Raw genomic sequence first — 19392 nt, forward strand, 5'->3', positions numbered from 1 at the left:
ATAAATACGTATTTCACTTTAGTCGAATCGCATCCCGCATACAAATGAAAGCTTTCTCGTACCTTAGAATAAGTTGTTACATGTCATTTCAAATACATAAAGTGGGCGACCTGAACCGAGGCGGCCATGTTGCATCGCCATTTTTTTACGTTGAGTGGCAGCGTGACCGTAGGTAACCACGGAAACTCAGTGGAGCTGTCAGCTCGGCCTGTTAAAACTGTCACCACTGTGTGAGGAAGGACGGAGGCACTGATGTTGCATTCAGGTGCAGTCAGGCAGACAGCCGTTGGCAAACCAACCGGATGTCATTTTAGTCGGTGGTCAGGTAAACAATACGACATAACCATGACAACATATTGTCACGCCTGTATTGTTTTGCTTCGTGCTGGCGGACCACTTGTTTACATAGATGCTTGTTTATCCTGTTACATGCAGCGTCTGTTGTCTGTCTGACGTCTGCCCGATTTCACGTGAATGCAACATCAAGAATACGCAACCGCACCGCTAGATGGGGGTAATTCCTTAAGTACATCCAAAGGCTCACCAGGAAAGCTTAGAAATTGGTTTTCTAGACGATTTTGAATTTAAAAGAAAGAAAGAAAGGCCACAAAACTATCTAATGGGAACCCACGGGAACTCTGTGATGGAAGTAGGCGGATAGGTTTGTGTTTTAAGTCCTATAAAAGGCCTTAAAGCCCCAGTATGTAACTTACTTGGCTTTTTATTAGCAAAAATCAAATATTGCTTTCACTTAAAGTTCAGTAACCGGAATCGCCAACAGCTTGATTGTCAATAGAATCAGCTTTTTCTGCCCTTTTCCATTGACCATCACTGGTTGATCGTCTCCAAACCCCAAGCCCGACCCCACCCCAACCACCCACCCACCCCATCCCCTGCAGCCCGGTCTCTCTCTCTCCTTCTTCCTTGAACGCGTCGCGGGTTACAGCAGTTGTGAGTTCAGAGCACCCATCAGCCATCATCGTCAGCGCTGTGTGTGTGTGTGTTTGAGTGTGTCTGTGTGTGTGTGGAGCGCATCTCGAAGCCGCCGCGCAGCTCCAGCTCCAGCTCCAGGTCTGGACGCGGGCCAAGCCTGTCTGGTGTCAAACCAGCCTGAACAGATACTCTCAGACATCTCATTTCTTCACCTCATTCCTGAGACGCGCGCGGGACTCTGCCCACCCCTTGTGTAAAGCAATTTAAACCTGATAGCACATCATCTCTGCTATCTCCACTCTGGATCTCTTTGCTGCTGCTTCTGCTGCTGCTGCTGGACTTATCAAGACTCCCACCACCACCACCCCTCCACCCACTCCTCATAAACCGCTTTGGTACCACCGCGCACAGTCCCAGTCCGAGCCGAAGCCGGTCATGGGCTTTTTTGCTTTTTTTTTTTTTTTTTCTTATCTTTTTTTTTTTTTACGCACGACCTTCCGTCCGTCCGCCGATTCTCCTGTGATCCACTTTTGAGCTCGGTTTTTGGAGATTGAACGAGAACTTCTTCTTTATTTATTCATTTCTCATGCTTCTTATTTCTCTCCCATCCGTGGAAATGCTCCGTCCAGATCCGTGAAGGACCAAAAGATTTTGGTTAATATGAACTTATTGCCAAGTGGAATATGTTTTTATTTATCTGTAGCAATCTGCTGGCTGACGGCCGAGGTCGATGCGTCCTGGTGGTGAGTAGTACTCCTCTTCTTTCTTTATTAGTTATAACTTAGGCCTATATATACAGTATCTATTTAAATGCAGCTGCAGAGGCCTGTGTGCACAAGTTGTTTTGATTGATCCGCCTGCAGATAGCCTTTTACTGTCTTGTAGTAAAACGTAGTAGAAAAAAAACTACCTGCAAACCTGTTTTCTTTCCTTTTTTCTTTTCTTTCTTTTTTTTTATTGCTTAATGAGAAATTTCCCAGAGATTGAGTGACTGACTGTATTTTTGCAGCTGAACATTTGGACAGATGCGTTTCCAGGATAAAGTCATTTGATATAATTTAATTTCTCTTTATTTGCCGAGTCTTCTTTGGATATTTGCAAAGTTTCTGTTTTCCAAATTCCAAACACTTCACACCGCCTGTGTGATACCGAGGTGATGTTTGAACAGATAATTTTACTCGGCTTTTCCCCCTGTCTTCCTCCCTGCTCTGGTTTTCTCTCTCTCTCTCTAATCGTTTAAGAAAATCCCTGCAGCCTGCAAAGTGTTCAAATTCCCTACCAGTCTTTCACCACCTTGTTCTGCAGGTACATGTGGAGTGTGGACTTGTTGGGAGAGATTTCAACACAAGTTTCTCAACAAGACGCCTCCTCCGCCTCATTACTTCATTATCATGTTCTAATGTTTGTGGGATTGAAGTGTCTAATTATCCAGTAAACGTAACCTGGAGCTGCAGGAATATGTTCAGTTTAGTTGAGCTTCTCTGCACTTTGATCGGCCTTGGTGACTTCACTTCGGAGCACCTTCCCTCCCTTGATTTATATACATACAGTATATGTATATCAGGGTTCCCACGCGTCCTGGAAAACCTGGAAAATGGTTGACCAATTATCCAGTCATGGAAAACACATGGAAATTGAGAAAAAGGGTCAAATGTCCTGGAAAAGCTTGAGTTGTCCTGGAAAATCATTGATCATACGGTGACATCAGCTACCAGATCTCTGTTTGACTTTTTCAGACTCCACTAAGGATTTGCTTTCCAAAGATGTGCCCAGCTGTTTTAGATGTGGTTTAAAAACAGAAACAACATGTTTTTGCGTTGTTCTATGATAGATTTGTCTTAATTTCTAAGCACATGAGAGATTAATTTCATAGATAAGTTAGAGCCACAGACTGTACATCATTAAATCAAATTTCTTGGGGTGAGAGAAAATAATAAATATAGAAACAAACTGGTTGAATGTACAAAATAAAGTACAACTGTCGAACTACAACTTGAATGGGACGGGGCGATGTGTATGGCCTAATAACATGTCTGTCAGACTATAGCAGCTGAAAATGTCCTGGAAAATGATTTCAAGAAAAGAGTGGGAACCCTGATATATATGTGTGTGTGTGTGTGTGTGGTTTTTAATCCTCGGCCCTGCAGGTACATGGGCACGCTGGGCTCCCAGGTGATGTGCGACAACATCCCCGGTCTGGTGAACAAGCAGCGCCAGCTTTGCCGCCAGCACCCCAGGGTGATGCAGGCCATCGGGGCCGGGATGAAGGACTGGATCTCCGAGTGCCAGCACCAGTTCCGCAGCCACCGCTGGAACTGCAACACCACGGCCAGAGACCACAACCTGTTCGGACGGCTGCTGCTACGCAGTGAGTGGAGCGGACCTCAGAGAGTCCAGGTTTTAATGTGAACTATGATACGACAACAACAGGACAGTGTTTTACTATCTGAATCGGCTGCTGCTCTGCAAAGGGTTAGCGTCGGCATTCAGTGCAAATTTAAAGAGGAACTATGCAGGATTTGTACCTTAATTAACCAGCTCCAGAGTCCTAGTTCTGGTTAAATCAATCCCTTGTAACTAGTTAAAGGGAGAATGGAGGCTCTCTGCCTTCCACCTAGCGTCTCTTGGCTGAAAACCAACCCTGTAAGTGTCCCAGCTCTCGTCTCTGCAGCACTGTGCCACAGAAACGCACTCTGTAACCCATAATCTCTTGTTTATGACAGATAAGACTACACAGATATACACATGGTAACATGGTAAGATGATAAATAACGTTATCCACCGCTCCATGGATTGATTTCTTTACCGGCTTTCGTTGTAAAACAAATGCACGTGGAGGAGAGGAGGGTTAGAGACACAGACGTCCATCAAGTCACAAATCGTCTTTGTGTAGTGTGTTGATAGCAAGTTTTCACATTGAGTTCTGGTGAATCACAAACTGAAGAGTTAAAATTGATCAAAAAAGTGAATCTTTATTTGAAACTTTTGTGTTTTTAATAGAAAAACACAGCACATCATTTGACTCTATGTCATGAATGAAACTGTTTAACCCAAGATTTTTAACTCAGGATATCAGTGACAAGATAAATGTTGTGATAATGTCCATATTGTTCACCCGTGTAGCTCTGTAGAGGTGTGTGTGTGTGTGTGTGTGTGTGTGTGTGTGTGTGTGTGTGTGTGTGTGTGTGTGTGTGTGTGTGTGTGTGTGTGTGTGTGTGTGTGTGTGTGTGTGTGTGTGTGTGTGTGTGTGTGTGTGTGTGTGATCTTCATGATACGGGGGCTTCGGGGCCCGTCAGGTGCTTTAAACACTGCAGACTAATAGAATAGAAAGTCACTGAGTAGATTTTCCTGCCACCGTATACGCTGGATTGTGTTTCCAGGTCATTGTGCGCTGCCGGCACCTTGTGGAAAAGAATCGCTGCGTGATCATGTGTGTTACAGCACACACACACACACACATAACACAAATGTACACACAGATACACAAGCATGTTTGCCCGTATGCCTGAAGTTAATCCGGACTAACTCCTAAACAATCGGTTGGTTTCTTAAACGTGTTGGGTAGATTTACTGCAACACTGCAAGGCCTTCTGGGAAACGGAGAGAAGTTCCCTCACAGATATGTTTTTCCTTTTCTTTCGTCTTCTTCCCCTTCTTCTTCTTCCTCTTCTTCTTCTCATGTCGGATCACATTCCACACCTCGTCTCACTTTACAATTGTACATTTATCATGTCGGTGCAGCCGGCTGGTTTCTCCGTCAGTCAGGAGCGAACGTGTTCCTCACTCGGTTTGTTTTAAAGATTTAGTTCCAAAAAAACATTCGTCAGTGGAAAGAAAAAACTTAATTGGTGACAGTTTGGATGATTAATTAATCATTAAAGACGTGCATCGATACAAACAGAATAGTTTTCACTGTCTTGTACAGTGGGTACTAGTTTCATTTGGACGTTTCCCTCACGTAACGCGTGATTCACGCGTTGCGTGAAATTGTAGGTCACACTGTAGCCACTAGGTGGAAGCATCGTACTGAGATGCAGCTCAAAAGATTTTGGGGTAATTCCACGTTTGACCACAACGTAGCTGCAATGGAGAGTGGCGCTGTTCATAGGCCATAGGTAGTTCATTTGCAGCTGTGGTCGAGAGAGCTAGAGAGTGGATGGAGAGAGGGACCGCTACGCCGGTCAATCAGATCAATGTTGTTGTTTTTATTGTTTCACAGTGGTTACAGTAGCCTACGTTCAACAGGATCAGTGGTTCTCAGCCTTTTGGGGGTCCCCTGCATATCTTTGATCTCTCCTGTAGCCTGGCTGGGTGGCTCCAAGTTTGAGGAGCGCCGGGTCGATTGATACACTTTTCATTAAACGTCTTTTTCAAAGATGATGTTATGTACACAAACATTTGTATCATGTGATCAACAACTCACATGTGTATTCTCTTAGTTACAAGTGTAATTTAACACATATTGGATGATCGCGATGATAACTTTGAACATAAGTTGACATGTGTCTCAAACGCCCCACCTATGCGGGTCGTTAGAGACACAGAGGAGGGACGGTTGAAACAGCATGTTTTAAACAGAAACTACTGTCATTACTCTCGTTTTTATGCAGCATATCAGACAACATACTAGTGTACTCGTCATTGCCAAAATGTCACATAATTTCTCACAATATAAATAGGTCACATAAATATTTTTGTCCCGTGCGTAATTGTCAGGATCCGCATTTCGATTAAACTCGCCTTTCTTCTTTTGTACGAGTTGTTGGACGACTGCATTTTCATTTTCATTTTCATTTCATTTCATTTTCCCCTCACTTTGCTGAATATCTGTTGATTCATGTCATAAACACGTTTTGTTCATTAAAAATATCTGGTGTTTATTAAAAATATGTTGTTCATTCAAATCGGTTGTTGTTCATTGCAAAACAATAGGGTATTAATTCGGTGATTTATATACATATTTTGATCGCGCAGTGTGACCACAATCACTACGCACGGTGGCGTGAGGGACATTTGAAACAGCTGTATCAATCGTCCCTGCAGCGACTACTGACACTTCAACCTGCATCCAAACATTTAGCATATCTGTCGGGTGCTGTCTCTTATCCGGTACAAAGTGGGATATGACAGAACTACTTTAATCGAGGGAAAGCTACATTGTTGCGAGTTGACTCCGGCCGGCGTGTGCACGTGCACTAAACCTGTGAATATTATCGTTTGTCCCGGACTCCCGGTCATAGTTATCTCAAGGAAATTTAAATCGAATGCAACTGGACTTGGTTATTTGTCTGGTTTCTGAAGCTTACGACTTACACAAATGAAACATTCGATTTCTGGGCATTTATAGCCTACCTCGGGCCGACAATAGCTTATTTTTTCTTCAATTATTGTTTTCATCAGTTATATTTATCATAATATGCCCAATTCGGGAGGGACAGAGGGGGGAGAGAGAGCCGCGGTCACGTTACATAATGTAACAGTTTCCAGAAAAATACAAAACAGGATATTTATTCATGTTACCATCTGTTTAGGTAGATAAAGGTCTCAGTCACATTTGAATAAAAATAATGCAATTAGGCTAAATATCATAGGATCTTTTTTTTTTTAAAGATAAGCCTATTTTATTTTTAGTTCCATAATTCAGAGATGATTTTCACTTAACGAAATGAAACGAAACAATGAAGCCTACAGTTTTGTCCTCCGGCTTATGAAAAGTGTGAGGAGAGGTAGCTACTGTAAGAACCGGTTTTTCTAAGCTGACTGAACAGCTGTGTGAAGTTCTGTGGGGGGCAGGGCTGAAGTATCCACAAGCACACCTATTGATCAGAGATAAATGAAGGTGATAATGTGTCGCTGATGTTTCTAAGCTGGTCCTACAGACCGCTGCATATAAGCCCCACTGTAGCATTTTCACCCAGCCTCGCTTTCAATAAAACACACACTAGCATTCTATAGCCTAATTGCAATCAGTGAAATATATGAAATCAATATAAAACACAATTTAAATATGAGAGTTGCTGTTGCTCTAGTTTAATAGCGCTGCAGCTGCATTTACCGTGCGCCCCTGTCTGTATGTGAACCTGTGTCTGTCTATGTGCGGGCAGAGATCAGAGATGGGGTTTTTTTTAATAACCATATATGGTCAGCACGTGCATAATTAAGTAGCCATGTGCTCTGTGCAGCGGCAACAAAGTAACAACAAAGACAACACCCGGAATGATGCTTCGGCGGACCTGCCCTCGCTTTTGAGGTCGGTTGTGAGAAAAATGCCTGCTGTCCATCCAGACAACTGTGTTTTTTTTAAAGCACCCCTGCATTACATAAACACACACATACGGTATCTATATAGCCGCACATATAGGCTATAGCCTATCAGTGATCATAATAATGATGATAAGAGAAAATGCATTGTTCACTAAAACTGCACGTTGGCATCCCAGACTGAAATAAAATCTTTGCTTACAGTGAGAGCTGCTCTACTAAGTGAACTATACCTTTCTTGCGTTACTAATGTTATTGTGTCTCGAGTGTTTCAGAGTCGGCCGGCTGTAAACCAGCTGACCCCGACTGACTTTTTTTTTGCGGTCACATCAGCACGGCTGCATCTTCGGTCGCGGCTGCTGTGGCATTAGCCCACATTGCCCTATGGCCAGTCCGTCCCTGTCACTGGTTGTTTGTGTTGTCTGTCAAAACATGGATGAATGAAACCTATATCCACACATCTTGTAGCCTAGTTCTATCGAGGGAAAGTTATTTCAGGATATCCTGTTTTATCGCCCAGCCCGAAAGTGACATAGGCTATTGCCCGTTCATTCATGAGAAATCATCCAGCTACACTCTCAGTCAAACAAGGTGGGGAATGAACACTACTGTAGCTACAGTAGTTGGCTCATTTTAAAAACACACCGGCAGCATCACCCACTGAGTTAATTAACTGCTGTGTGGAAAACCACGCTGTGGTCCGTAATCGCGGTGCAGATGGGTGTGTTTGGAGCTGACAAGAGGATCGATAAAAGAGAGTGAGACGTATAGCTGCCGTCGTTACATTTTTCTCATTGAAAAACTATACTGTATTATTATTATTATTATTATTATATTGCATTCCCCATTCGTGTTCACTGCTCCGTGCTGCTGTCTTATAGAGGCGATCTGCTGCTCACAGATGCCACCTGGCGGTTCTTTGGGCACATTGCAGCTTCTGGTGAAAACACAATTACTCCTCCACAAAAAATCCGCGTGAGCCTCCCGTGACTCACGCGTGAATCTCGCGTGAAACCGTCCAAATGAAACTAGTACCCACTGTAATAGAACATCTTTGGGATTTGCTGGTTTAAAGACGTCACCTTCATCTCTGTAGTTTTTGATCTTTAAGGGGAGACAGTACAGAAATCTGAACAATGGCTAAAGCTACTTTCAAAATTTTTGTTTTATTTTGTTGACACATTAGAGTTAGATGTTTTTACAGAGGAGAATTTTGGATATCTCTTTTTATCACTTTGTAAATGAGAAAATAAAATGTTTGCCATGTTTTTAGGAATAAAATGTTGTATGAATCAGGCTGTGAATGATATATCAACAACCCCCTGTGTAAAAACCTTCAGAATATAGACAGGAATAAAACTGGAAGGTTTGGTGTCTGTAAGTGCTGCTGAAGTGGAGATTTCAGGCTGAGGAAAAACTCATTTTGAGAAAACGGCCTTTAAAGACTTGTACTGTAAAATTCCATAGATTGTTAATGTAAATCGTACTTTTACAATTGGTTGCAGATACGGAGGAGATGACAATTTTTGGAGTCTACATCATTGTTCAGGAGAAAGAGAGCTTTACAATGAGACCTGACATGACATGGGTCAGACAACAGGCACAGCACAGTACGTCACAGTAGCATGTTAACTTTTGGTGAATTTAGGAGAAATCTACTGACGATAGAAGACAAAATGAAGTAAAATAAAAACCTTAAAGTGGATTTTCTACCATTTCTTTAGACTTTTCTGAGAGAATACATGTTAAGGAAGAAAAATAGCCCAAAATCTCAAAATTGATCAGTGCATGGATAAACAGTGTTTTTGCCTGTAGTGTCTGATCTTCAATAGAGAAAAACATTTAGTTGATAACTTGAACAAAATAATGAATGAAAATGAGTCGTTCAATTAGTTATTTCAGCATCAACAGTTGGGTTCAGTTTTATCTCCGTGGTGTTTACACTGGAGCTACTGTCTCAGCTGATCACTCTCCACTCAGCTCGTTCACATGATAAAACGCCGACTCGTCCTAAACACAGGTAATCCCTCCACTTCTCCTCCACTTTCAAGCTCCTCCGTCGGGTTGTTAGCAGTGTTTATGCTCGCCGGTGATTTGCAGGAAGACGACACTTGATCTATTGAACGTTTTCAGAGGATCCTTCTTTTTTTTTTTTTTTTGGAGTGGGGGGGTTTGGTTGGAAATAAACATTACGACAACGACTCCTAGGGGTGGGAATCTTTTACTATCTCACGATTAGATTCGATTCAGATTTTTGGGGCTACGATTCGATTCAATATCGATTTTTGATTCAAAACGATTTGATTCATAATGATTTCTGCTTCAGTCCATCGGTGTGCAAAGGATCCTCATGATCTACTCCAGTCTGCTTTGCCAGACAGAATGACTAAAGTGTCTTTTTCACATTTATTGAGTTTTAAACGTTTATCCATGTTTAGATGGAATTGTTGAAACTGTTGCATAAAAGCAATACTATCACATATTGCTCAAGTAACAAAATTAAAAGTGCCTCTTTATTTAAAAGAATAGTGCAGTTAAACATGCTGCCTTTTAAATTCTAAGGAAATGGAGGCTGACAGCCAGCAGATTCGTTTCATTTTTTTATTTATTTCAAATCGATTTTGGGACATTTTATATCAATTCTGAATCGTATTAAATGAGAATTGTAATTCTTATGTGAATCGATTTCTTGGCACACCCCTACACTGCAAAAACTCAATATCTTTCCAAGAATATTTGTCTTATTTCTTGTCAAAATGTCTCATTTCTAGTCAAAACTAAACTCTTTTCACTTAAAATAAGACTCATCACATTAAAAAGTAGCTTGTTTTTAGACACTTTTTACTTCTTTCAAGCATATTTTCACTTGAAATAAGTAGAAAAATCTGATAGTGGAGTTTTTCTTTCTTATTACGAGCACAAAAAACTTGCTTTCACTGGCAGATTTTTCTAATTATGTCAAGTGAAAATTTGTTTGAAACAAATTAAAATGATCTAAAAACAAGATCATTTTTAGGTGGTGATTCTTATTTTAAGTGGAAAGAGATTAGTTTTGACAAGAAATAAGACATTTTGACATGAAATAAGACAAATATTCTTGGAAAGATTTTGAGTTTTTGCAGTGTAGCGACTCCTCTTGAACGGCGTGAGGGATTGAAATGATTGACAAGAAACGATCGACCGGTGACAGACAGACGTGATGTTGTGGCGTTGCGTCGGCGTTCGTCTCAGGAGCTCAGATCAGTTTAATGTGTCCTCCTCCTCCTCCCTTCTCCTCCTCCTCCTCCTCCTCCTCCTCCTCCTCCTCACCCGTTATAACAAGTCATAATCTTTATTTATTGCCGCTGGAGGATCATCGGGACCTGGCGGCCTGATGTTCCTCTCCCATGCCCCGAGATTTAACCTGCGAGGCGGATCCTTCGACTTAGTCTGTTTCATGTTGGGGCCCTCTAATCAGCCGTGTGGTATTCGGACCTCCCAGCCGGTCACACAACGTTATCACACACACACACACACACACACACACACACACACAGACACACACATGCACGCACACACACGGAGACACACCGTCAGAAGCTCCTTATTGTCAATGTCAGCGGGCTAATTTCAAACAATTACACCAGAGGTTTTCTCTCAGCATCTCCCCTCATTAACCTCGTTAGACACACTCAACTTAGCTGCTGCACTGGGGCGCACACACACACATACACACACACACACACACGGTTAATACATGCATGTTGCTGCCACGACTTAACAGACACAACACAACAGTAAAAATCAAAGCTTCGGTGTTTAAAAATTTTTGCAAGAATAAAAAATAAAATGCTGCACAACTTTAAAGCCGTAAAGATTACAGAGCACAACAGTCATTAAACGTCAACCTTCAGTTCTTCAGCTTTTAATTTTGGTGCAGTCGACTCGTTTGTCTGTCTTTAAAATAAAACAATAAATCAACCAGCAATAATTTAAGAAACCTCATTTCATTTTGAAGTCGTTCATTAAATAGAAACATTGAATAGTTCATTAAAAAGTGAGGATGATTTACAGCTTTTTACTTCTGTTACTGTTTTTGTTGTTTGAAGTCACTTGGTCTTCAATGAAATATGAATATAGTTCTGGTTTTTAGCTATAATTACAATTTAAAGCAGAAGTAAGTGATATATTTGTGTTAATATAAGTCTTAAATAGTTATATCTTCCGACAGCAATCACTTACATAGAGTGTTTGGTCTGAAACACGGGTCTCTCAGTCCCTCTGCTTTGCTCTGAGTCGAGGAGAAAACATTTATCGTATCCTACAGTTTTTATCCAATGAGGAGAGAGAACGGCATGCAGGGCTGTGTGTGCAGCCAAGGGACGCCGTGAATGTGGTGACGTAGCGACAAGGACTGTTATGGTGCGTTCAAGGCAACTCGTAACTCGTGTTTTTCTGACGTGTGAAGTCGTACCAGTTCGATCTGGTACGAGTTCACGGGTCGGAAGTTATGAGTGGCCGTTATAGTGACTTTCACAGGTAAAACAGGTCGGAAAAACACGAGTGGGTTGCCTGAAACACTACAAAGTCGTAAGTTGTGACTTGAAGCTGTAATTTACGATTTCAAAAGCCTGCCTGGAACGCATCATTAGCGAAAACGACCGGACCACTTACCTCTGCTTTAATTGTATTTTCCACAACACCAGTAATCAAACTTAAGACATACTTTTGTTTTTAAACATTATTATGATTATTAATCTTCATTAAACCACATTTATGCAGTTGATTGAAACCTGGTATTAAATTCCAGTCTGATATATTAAGTGCGTCTTCACTACAATGAGAAAATCCTTTAATTACACATTGTAAAAGGAAAATTAAGATTTGTTTTTCCCAGCCTGTGTTGAGTCTGATGCAAAACTAAGAGTGAGACAAAGGTCCAATTCCAATTCCAATTTTCATCCCTACCCCTAGCCCTTAACCCTTGCCCCTTGTAACGGAGCTACAAGGGGTAGGGGTTGAAAGTCAACCCCTACGAATTGGGACAATCACATACGTCATCAGTAGTCTCTGCTGGCTTTCACCGAAGCAGACGTGACAAGCTTTTGCCACAAATCCTGTATTCAAAACCATGTTAACTTAATAAAATAAAATAAAATGTAATGCAGACTGATCAGTAAAACATGTCTTTATTGATGTAAATGTGGTGATTTATGTACGTAGGCTACAGAGCCCCCAGGCAGCGCTGCTCCTCTGCCCAATACACACATGAAGCTTCACTTTTAATTCAAACAAACTAATACGACTGCCACAATTGTTACATTTCATCAATGAGACGAGCATTTATCTCCTAAAAAGAATGTAACTACCCGGCGGTAAACCTCTAAAAACCTGCGGGTAAGTTAATTAGCGATTGTCTTTTCTCCCGGGATGACGACGGAGGTTGGCCGGCTGACAAGCTCTCCGGCCGGGGTGGTGTCTCCGTGACGAGCCTTCACTTCTCCGAAAAACATAGAAGCAAACGTCTAAACAACCGTCATTTGGATAAACCGACCTCACATTGGGGGTCTAAACAGCTACTTTCTCGCATGAAAAAATATTAAAACTTAACAAAGTGACGTAATAACAGCGCTACAGCGAGAAATAGAACAGCTGCCGGTTGCCACGAGATGCATTCTCTGTTTGAAGGGCCAGATAGCCCTACCACTTCCCCCTAACCCTTGTCTGAACCAGAATCGGGACACCACCACTTAACGTGAACGCGCAAAACGAAGGGCTAGGGCTAAGGGGGGAATTGGAATTCACCCAAACTCGACAAAAGTGAGACGGCACTTCAGAGAGATGCGACGTCTGATGTAGATGCAGATGACACCGTTTGGTTTTGGGTTTTTTTTTTCTTTATCTTCGACTTTTTCTAACACGGAACAATGGGAAATTACAGCTGCAGCTTTAAACATGTCAAAAATCACCTCGTCATTGTGAGCGCCTTCACATGTGTCACAGTGTTAGATCAGAGGTTACAGACACACAGACAAACACACACACACACACTCTTTCTGTGCCTCGGCCTTTGATCCCTCTCAGATCTCTCATCAGTTACATGTGGAGGGAGATAACAACGGCAGATATCAGGGCGCTGCTGGTAAACGTGAAGATGTTTATCCATCCTGGAGGTAGATGAAGCGTTTTTTTGTGTTTTGTTTTTTTATTTGAGACCTAGCATGAAATAAAAAAAATAAAAAAAACCTTCAAGCAGACGACGACGGCAACAAATACGGGTCATACAGGTAGCAGACGCTGCAGCGACGATCATCCTGGTTTAATTCTACCTGTGAGGAGCAAAGGCCACGGTCGAGATCAATTGAATTAATGTTTGACATAGTTTTTAAAACCCTAAATGTTTTGGTTTTTAGTTATTTGGATTAAAAAAGTTTGTTTTTAGCGACATTAGCAGCCCGGCTCTGCAGATGCACGTTCATAAAGTCCAAAATCTTGCTCCTAAACTTTGCTTTTTCCTTCATTTTTCATAAAATACCTGCAAAACTGATGCCACTCCCATCAGTATGTTAGCATGCTGACATTAAAGGAGAATTCCAGCCATTTTTGACCCCTAAATCATTGTCCTGATGGTCACCCAGTGTTGGGGGGAGCAAAAAACGCGACTAAAATTGATGCTGATGATTACACTGTAGCTACCCGGTGCTCGGGATAGCGACACTGCTAACCCATGGGGGCAATTCTTTCAAAACGAACACTTTTTCCTTGAGTCTTATGATTTCGTTACCACTGCACTGCTCGACCGTTTATTTTCGTAATGTCCATTATATCTCCGACCGTTTATTTTTGTAAAGAAATCATCACAACAATCTGAGGAAAACGATTTAGGGGTCAAAAATGGCCGGAATTCACCTTTAACATCAACTCAGCGCTGCTAGCAGGACTACAAACGTTGCGTTCAAGTGTTAGCTGCTCTTATGTATAATACAGGACAGTGATCTTTACATTCTGGTGCGTTCAGGACAGGTGACGTCTGTGGTCCTCATAAAGCGTCTACATGACATTCATTCTCCCCTATGACGGGTTATCTCCCGTATTAATCAGTCAGACTGTTTTCAGATTCCTGACAAGTGAGTTGTTGGGGTTGCAAAGCGTGTAGCTGGTTGCAGCAGGTTGCACTTGAAGCTGCACTGACTCAGACTCTTTCCTGCTGAAGCTTGACTTTACTTTTAAAGCAAAATCATTTAGGTCTTGAATGCAACCTGGTCTCAGATTTTTGAAAAAGACAGAGCAACATTTCCTTTTGTGTAATTTTAGGGATCAGACCTGAAAGACTTGCAGGCTTTTCTTAAAGGGATAGTTCAACATTTTGGCAAATTGGCCCATCACCATAATCCCTATAGTCATAGCAGTAGGTTCGTTACCTTTAATTGCCGGTGCAAGCTATTTTTAGAACGGCGGAGCAGAGCCGCGAGCTGCTCAGAGCTACGCTACGGAGGCTCATGGGATTTCTTGGTTTCCCTCATCAAATACACAATCCAACAACTCCAAAACGCTCTGGTGGACAAGTTGTGACCTGCACATTCACCACGCTATGAGATAATAACACAACGTTACCAGACAGAGTTGTTTTAGAGGTAAATGTAGAGACTGTTTGCTGAAAAACTGCTCCCGACAGGAACACGCATCAGCGGTTTTGCATGAATTTCCCTCTAAAACAACTCTGTCTGGTAACGTTGTGTTATTATCTCATAGCGTGGTGAATGTGCAGGTCACAACTTGTCCACCAGAGCGTTTTGGAGTTGTTGGATTGTGTATTTGATGAGTTTGATGAGGGAAACCAAGAAATCCCATGAGCCTCCGTAGTGTAGCTCTGAGCAGCTCACGGCTCTGCGCCGTCGTTCTAAAAACAGCTTGCACCGACAATTAAAGGTAACGAACCTACTGCTATGACTATAGGGATTATGGCAATGGGCCAGTTTGCCAAAAATGTTGAACTATCCCTTTTAAAAGTGTTAAAAACATTCTGATTTTACAGTAAAAATATGTTTCCGATATAATCTCGGTGTCGTCTCTTCGTCTCCTCCTCAGGCAGCCGCGAGGTGGCCTTCGTCTACGCCATCTCCTCGGCCGGCGTGGTGTACACGTTGGCTCGTGCCTGCAGCCAGGGCGAGCTGGACTCCTGCTCCTGCGATCCCACTAAGAAGGGCTCGTCCCGCGACGCCAAGGGCTCCTTCGACTGGGGCGGCTGCAGCGACCACGTGGACCACGCCATCCGCTTCAGCCAGGCCTTCGTGGACGCCAAGGAGAGGAAGGAGAGGGACGCACGGGCGCTGATGAACCTGCACAACAACCGAGCCGGCAGGAAGGTGAGGAAGACCCTGAGGACTTCTTTCTGTTTTGAGTTTTAAAAGAAACAAAATGATGTTAAAAACTAAACTTAAGTTTTAGTGTGTAAACAAAGTCAGAAGACGAATCTTTAGCATCTGTTTCATGAGCGAAACATAATTAGTCTTTGAGCGGCCATGTTTGGTGGCAGGTTAGATTCACAATGAACGACTTCCTGTCACATCTCTATTGTACGACGGCTTTTTAGGACAATTGTTCACAGAAATTTCTGTTTTAAACCAAGAGTTTTCAAGTTTTAAGTAGCAAATGTTCGAAAATTAATAAAATTGGAAGAGAAAAAATGATAGAAAATCTGGTTATTCTGGACTAAAATAACAACTATTTCCTTATGTAAATGTGAAAAAATGTCCAAAAGAAGATGATACCTGATCAAAAATGTAACTTGAAAGAGTTGTCAGAGAAAAGATCTGTTCACTGGGTTAATAACAAGAGTTTTTTTGTGAGTCGAAAACATTGTTTTATTAAAAATACAGCACCTGTCCTTGTGTTTTTTCAAATTGCATTTTACCTGCAATTACAAAATCATCATATTATGTTATATGGACATTTACCTCCCATCAGTACACACACATTTTCTTTTAACAGGATACAAAACCAAAATTGCTGCAAATTTGAAAATAAAACCAAATGTAAATTGATCATTAGCTTGATTACAGTTGTTGCTGTTCTTGAATTATTTTCCATTACAGTTATTTCTACAGAACAAACTTGAGTCTGGCATCGTTCCTCCACTTAGCAGCTCACAAAAAGTAAATAAATCAAATAAATATAATATGAAAAGTAAATAAAATGTTGCAAATTAGTAAAAATTATATAAAAATCAGTCACTAAAAGCGAGAACGAGCGTCCACCAGCTGTGAACGTGCAGCTCCTCCTCCGTGTTTCTCACTCTTCCTGTCTCCCTCTGCAGGCGGTGAAGCGCTTCATGACGCTGGAGTGTAAATGTCACGGCGTCAGCGGCTCGTGCAGCGTCCGCACCTGCTGGCTCGCCATGGCCGACTTCAGACGCACCGGCGACCACCTGCGGAAGCGCTACAACGGCGCCGTGCAGGTCGCCGTCAATCAGTACGGCACGGGCTTCACCGCCGCGCACACGCACTTCAAACGGCCGAGCAAGAACGACCTGGTGTACCTGGAGGACTCGCCGGACTACTGCATACGGGACCACGAGTCAGGTAAACGGCCCGGTGACGAGGCGTTCGCTGGCCAATCAGATTACTGGGAGGAAACAGACTCACAATGTCTCCTCCAACCAACTGAACAAGCCTCTGCAGAGCTTTGACTCACTCACACACACACACACACCTGGGTTTCTGTTATCTGGTAGCTACCGGACTATAACCGGTAAAATCTGCTTTTTAAAGGGATACGCCAACATTTTTTTTTCGTGTCTTGCCTCAGTCCCGAGTCCATGACCAGCAGATAGACACCATCCTTTCCACTGTGCGTGCAGTAACGAGGGAGATTGAGCCGTATCGCCCGTAATTAGCTTAGCTCAAACGCTGGAAGTGTATAGGTAGTGTTAGCCTGCCTCCACCTAAAGTCATCAGAGAAACTCTTCAGCAACTCTAAACGGAAACCGGCGGGCCGATCTTCGTCTCAGAGCTGACAAAACTCTCCGGTAAGGCATCTTGAGCGGTCAAATGCCGGTAACGGGACGAGATCGGTCAAAACGGAGGGTTCAAGCAAAGACGGTTTATTTTGGTTCAAGCTATAGCTACATCGAGGGTAGGTTAGCTTCCTATTTCAAAGTAAAAGCACAAATTCTATCGTCATGGTTTTCTGTATGTAAAGGGCAACGGGTGTTTTATTTTGTGAAAGTAACCGGAAGTGCGTTGGTCACAACGGCTAGCTTGAGTAGCACCAAATTCGTCCGAACAAAATTGTAAACAGCTGGTATTTAGACAAATGAACGACACACTGCTGATCTAAACGGCTACTTTCTCGCCTAAAAATCTTTGAAATGTTGATAAAGTGATATATTTACAGAGTTTAGAGCTAAAATGAAATCAGCTTCTGACTGCTGTTTTCGGCTCAGGTAGGATGCAGGCTAACACTACCCATACACTTCCAGTATTTGAGCTAAGCTAATTAGCGGTGCGCCAGCTCTACCCGTATCTCCCTCGTTACTGCACGCACAGTCGAAAGGATGGTGTCTATCTGCTGGTCATGGACTCGGGAGTGAGGCAAGACACACAAAAAAAAAAGTTGGCTTATCCCTTTAAGATCAATAAATTCAGATAATCTGTGACCGGAATTTCAAACGTTCGTCCGGTAAATAAAGTTTGAGTGTTGGTCCGGTGATCCGGTGGGGACAGGAAGGTAAATAGAGGAAGAAAGTTGCAGGAGCTTCGTTCAACTCTGATCAAACTCAAAACACTTTCACGCCCCCCAAAAAAAAGAAACTCCATCGGTGCCATTATTTAGATCCACGCCCTCTCACCTGCACAAACAGGCCGAACCAATCAGGACTTAAACACTTTGGCACTAAAAACCGTCGTAATCGCCAACTCCTGAAAAAAAAAAAAAAAAAGGTTTCGATGCCAAAACCACTGAACCATCTGAATGTTTTGTTTTGTTTGTGTGATTCAACCAAATGCTTTTAATCAAGCATTTGAAAACCCTCATGACGGCTCAGTTCACCTCCTCCTCCTCCTCCTCCTCTTCCTCCTCCTCCTCCTCCTCCCCCTCCTCCTCTCACGCTCAGGTGCTGCAGCTGAACCCTGAAGCGTTCACTCGTCTTCGGTTTGGTTCATTTGGTTTTAGGGGAAATCGTCCGTTTGAACTCAGCTGGAACCAAAATAAAAACCAAAGCAGCAGCAATAACAACATGGACGACAACGTTTCTACGACGTCTGACCAGCAGGTTTTCAATTTACCGGACGAATGTTTGAAATTCTGGAATAAATAGGATACAAGGCAAGATTTACAAATATTGCTTAATGAAATATCATAAATAGATTGATTTTCTTCCTCTGTTTACCTTCCTGTCAATACTCAAACTCAAACTTTTTTTATTTATATATATATGTAGCACCTTTCATACATATCAAATGTAGGGCTGCAACTAACGAGTATTTTCATTATCGATTGATCTGTTGATTATGTAAACGATTAATTGATTAGTTGTTTGGTCAATTAAGTGTTGAAAAATGTCAATCAGTGTTTCCCAAACCACAAGACGACGTCCTCAAATGTCTTTGTTTTGTCCACAAACCAAAGAGAGACTCAGTTTATTGTCATAAAGGAACAAAGAAACCAGAAATATTCACATTTAAGAAGCTGAAATCAGAGAATTTGGACTTTTTTTTTCTTAAAAAACTACTTAAATCGATTATTCAATGATCAAAATAGTTGACAATTCATTTAAAGCAGAAGTAAGCGATCCGGTGGTTTTGGCTAACTTCTTGTCAGCAGATGGAGTTAGCAGTCCCCGCCCTCGTCCCTACGTCACCACATTCACGCGCATCCCTTGGCTGCACACACAGAGAGGACCGCCCCTTTATGCCGTTCTCTCTCCTCATTGGATAAAGATTGTAGGATACAAGGAAAGTTTTCTCCTCGGCTGAGAGCAGAGCAGAGTGACTGACAGACCCACGTGTTTCAGACCAAACACTCTATGTAAGTGATTGCTGTCGGAAGATATAACTATTTAAGACTTATATTAACACAAAAATATCACTTACTTCTGCTTTAATCGATTAGTTGTTTGGTCAATTAAGTGTTGAAAAATATTAGTAGTAGAAAATAGTGTTTGCCAAACCACAAGATGACGTCCTCAAATGTCTTGTTTTGTCCACAAACCAAAGAGAG

The 19392-nt window shown here is 42.2% G+C and overlaps 1 protein-coding gene across 2 annotated transcripts in view; it reads left to right on the plus strand.

The window, feature by feature from the left end:
• The first annotated feature begins 1516 nt into the window (after positions 1 to 1516).
• wnt2 (wingless-type MMTV integration site family member 2) overlaps positions 1517 to 19392 on the plus strand; it is a 24510-nt gene continuing 6634 nt past the window's right edge. Inside the window, exons 1-4 of one of the 2 annotated variants that reach the window (XM_085780149.1) lie at positions 1517 to 1676; positions 3081 to 3301; positions 15262 to 15539; positions 16490 to 16754. In XM_085780149.1, coding sequence (XP_085636275.1) covers positions 1594 to 1676; positions 3081 to 3301; positions 15262 to 15539; positions 16490 to 16754 — 847 coding nt within the window. In that variant the 5' untranslated portion in view covers positions 1517 to 1593. Of the gene's footprint in view, positions 1677 to 2134; positions 2239 to 3080; positions 3302 to 15261; positions 15540 to 16489; positions 16755 to 19392 lie in introns of those variants that run through there. The other variant, XM_085780150.1, reaches the window with a different exon arrangement.

Source organism: Trachurus japonicus, chromosome 6 (assembly GCF_045865225.1).
Source record: "Trachurus japonicus isolate A0001 chromosome 6, Traja_1.0".
Lineage (NCBI taxonomy): Eukaryota > Metazoa > Chordata > Actinopteri > Carangiformes > Carangidae > Trachurus > Trachurus japonicus.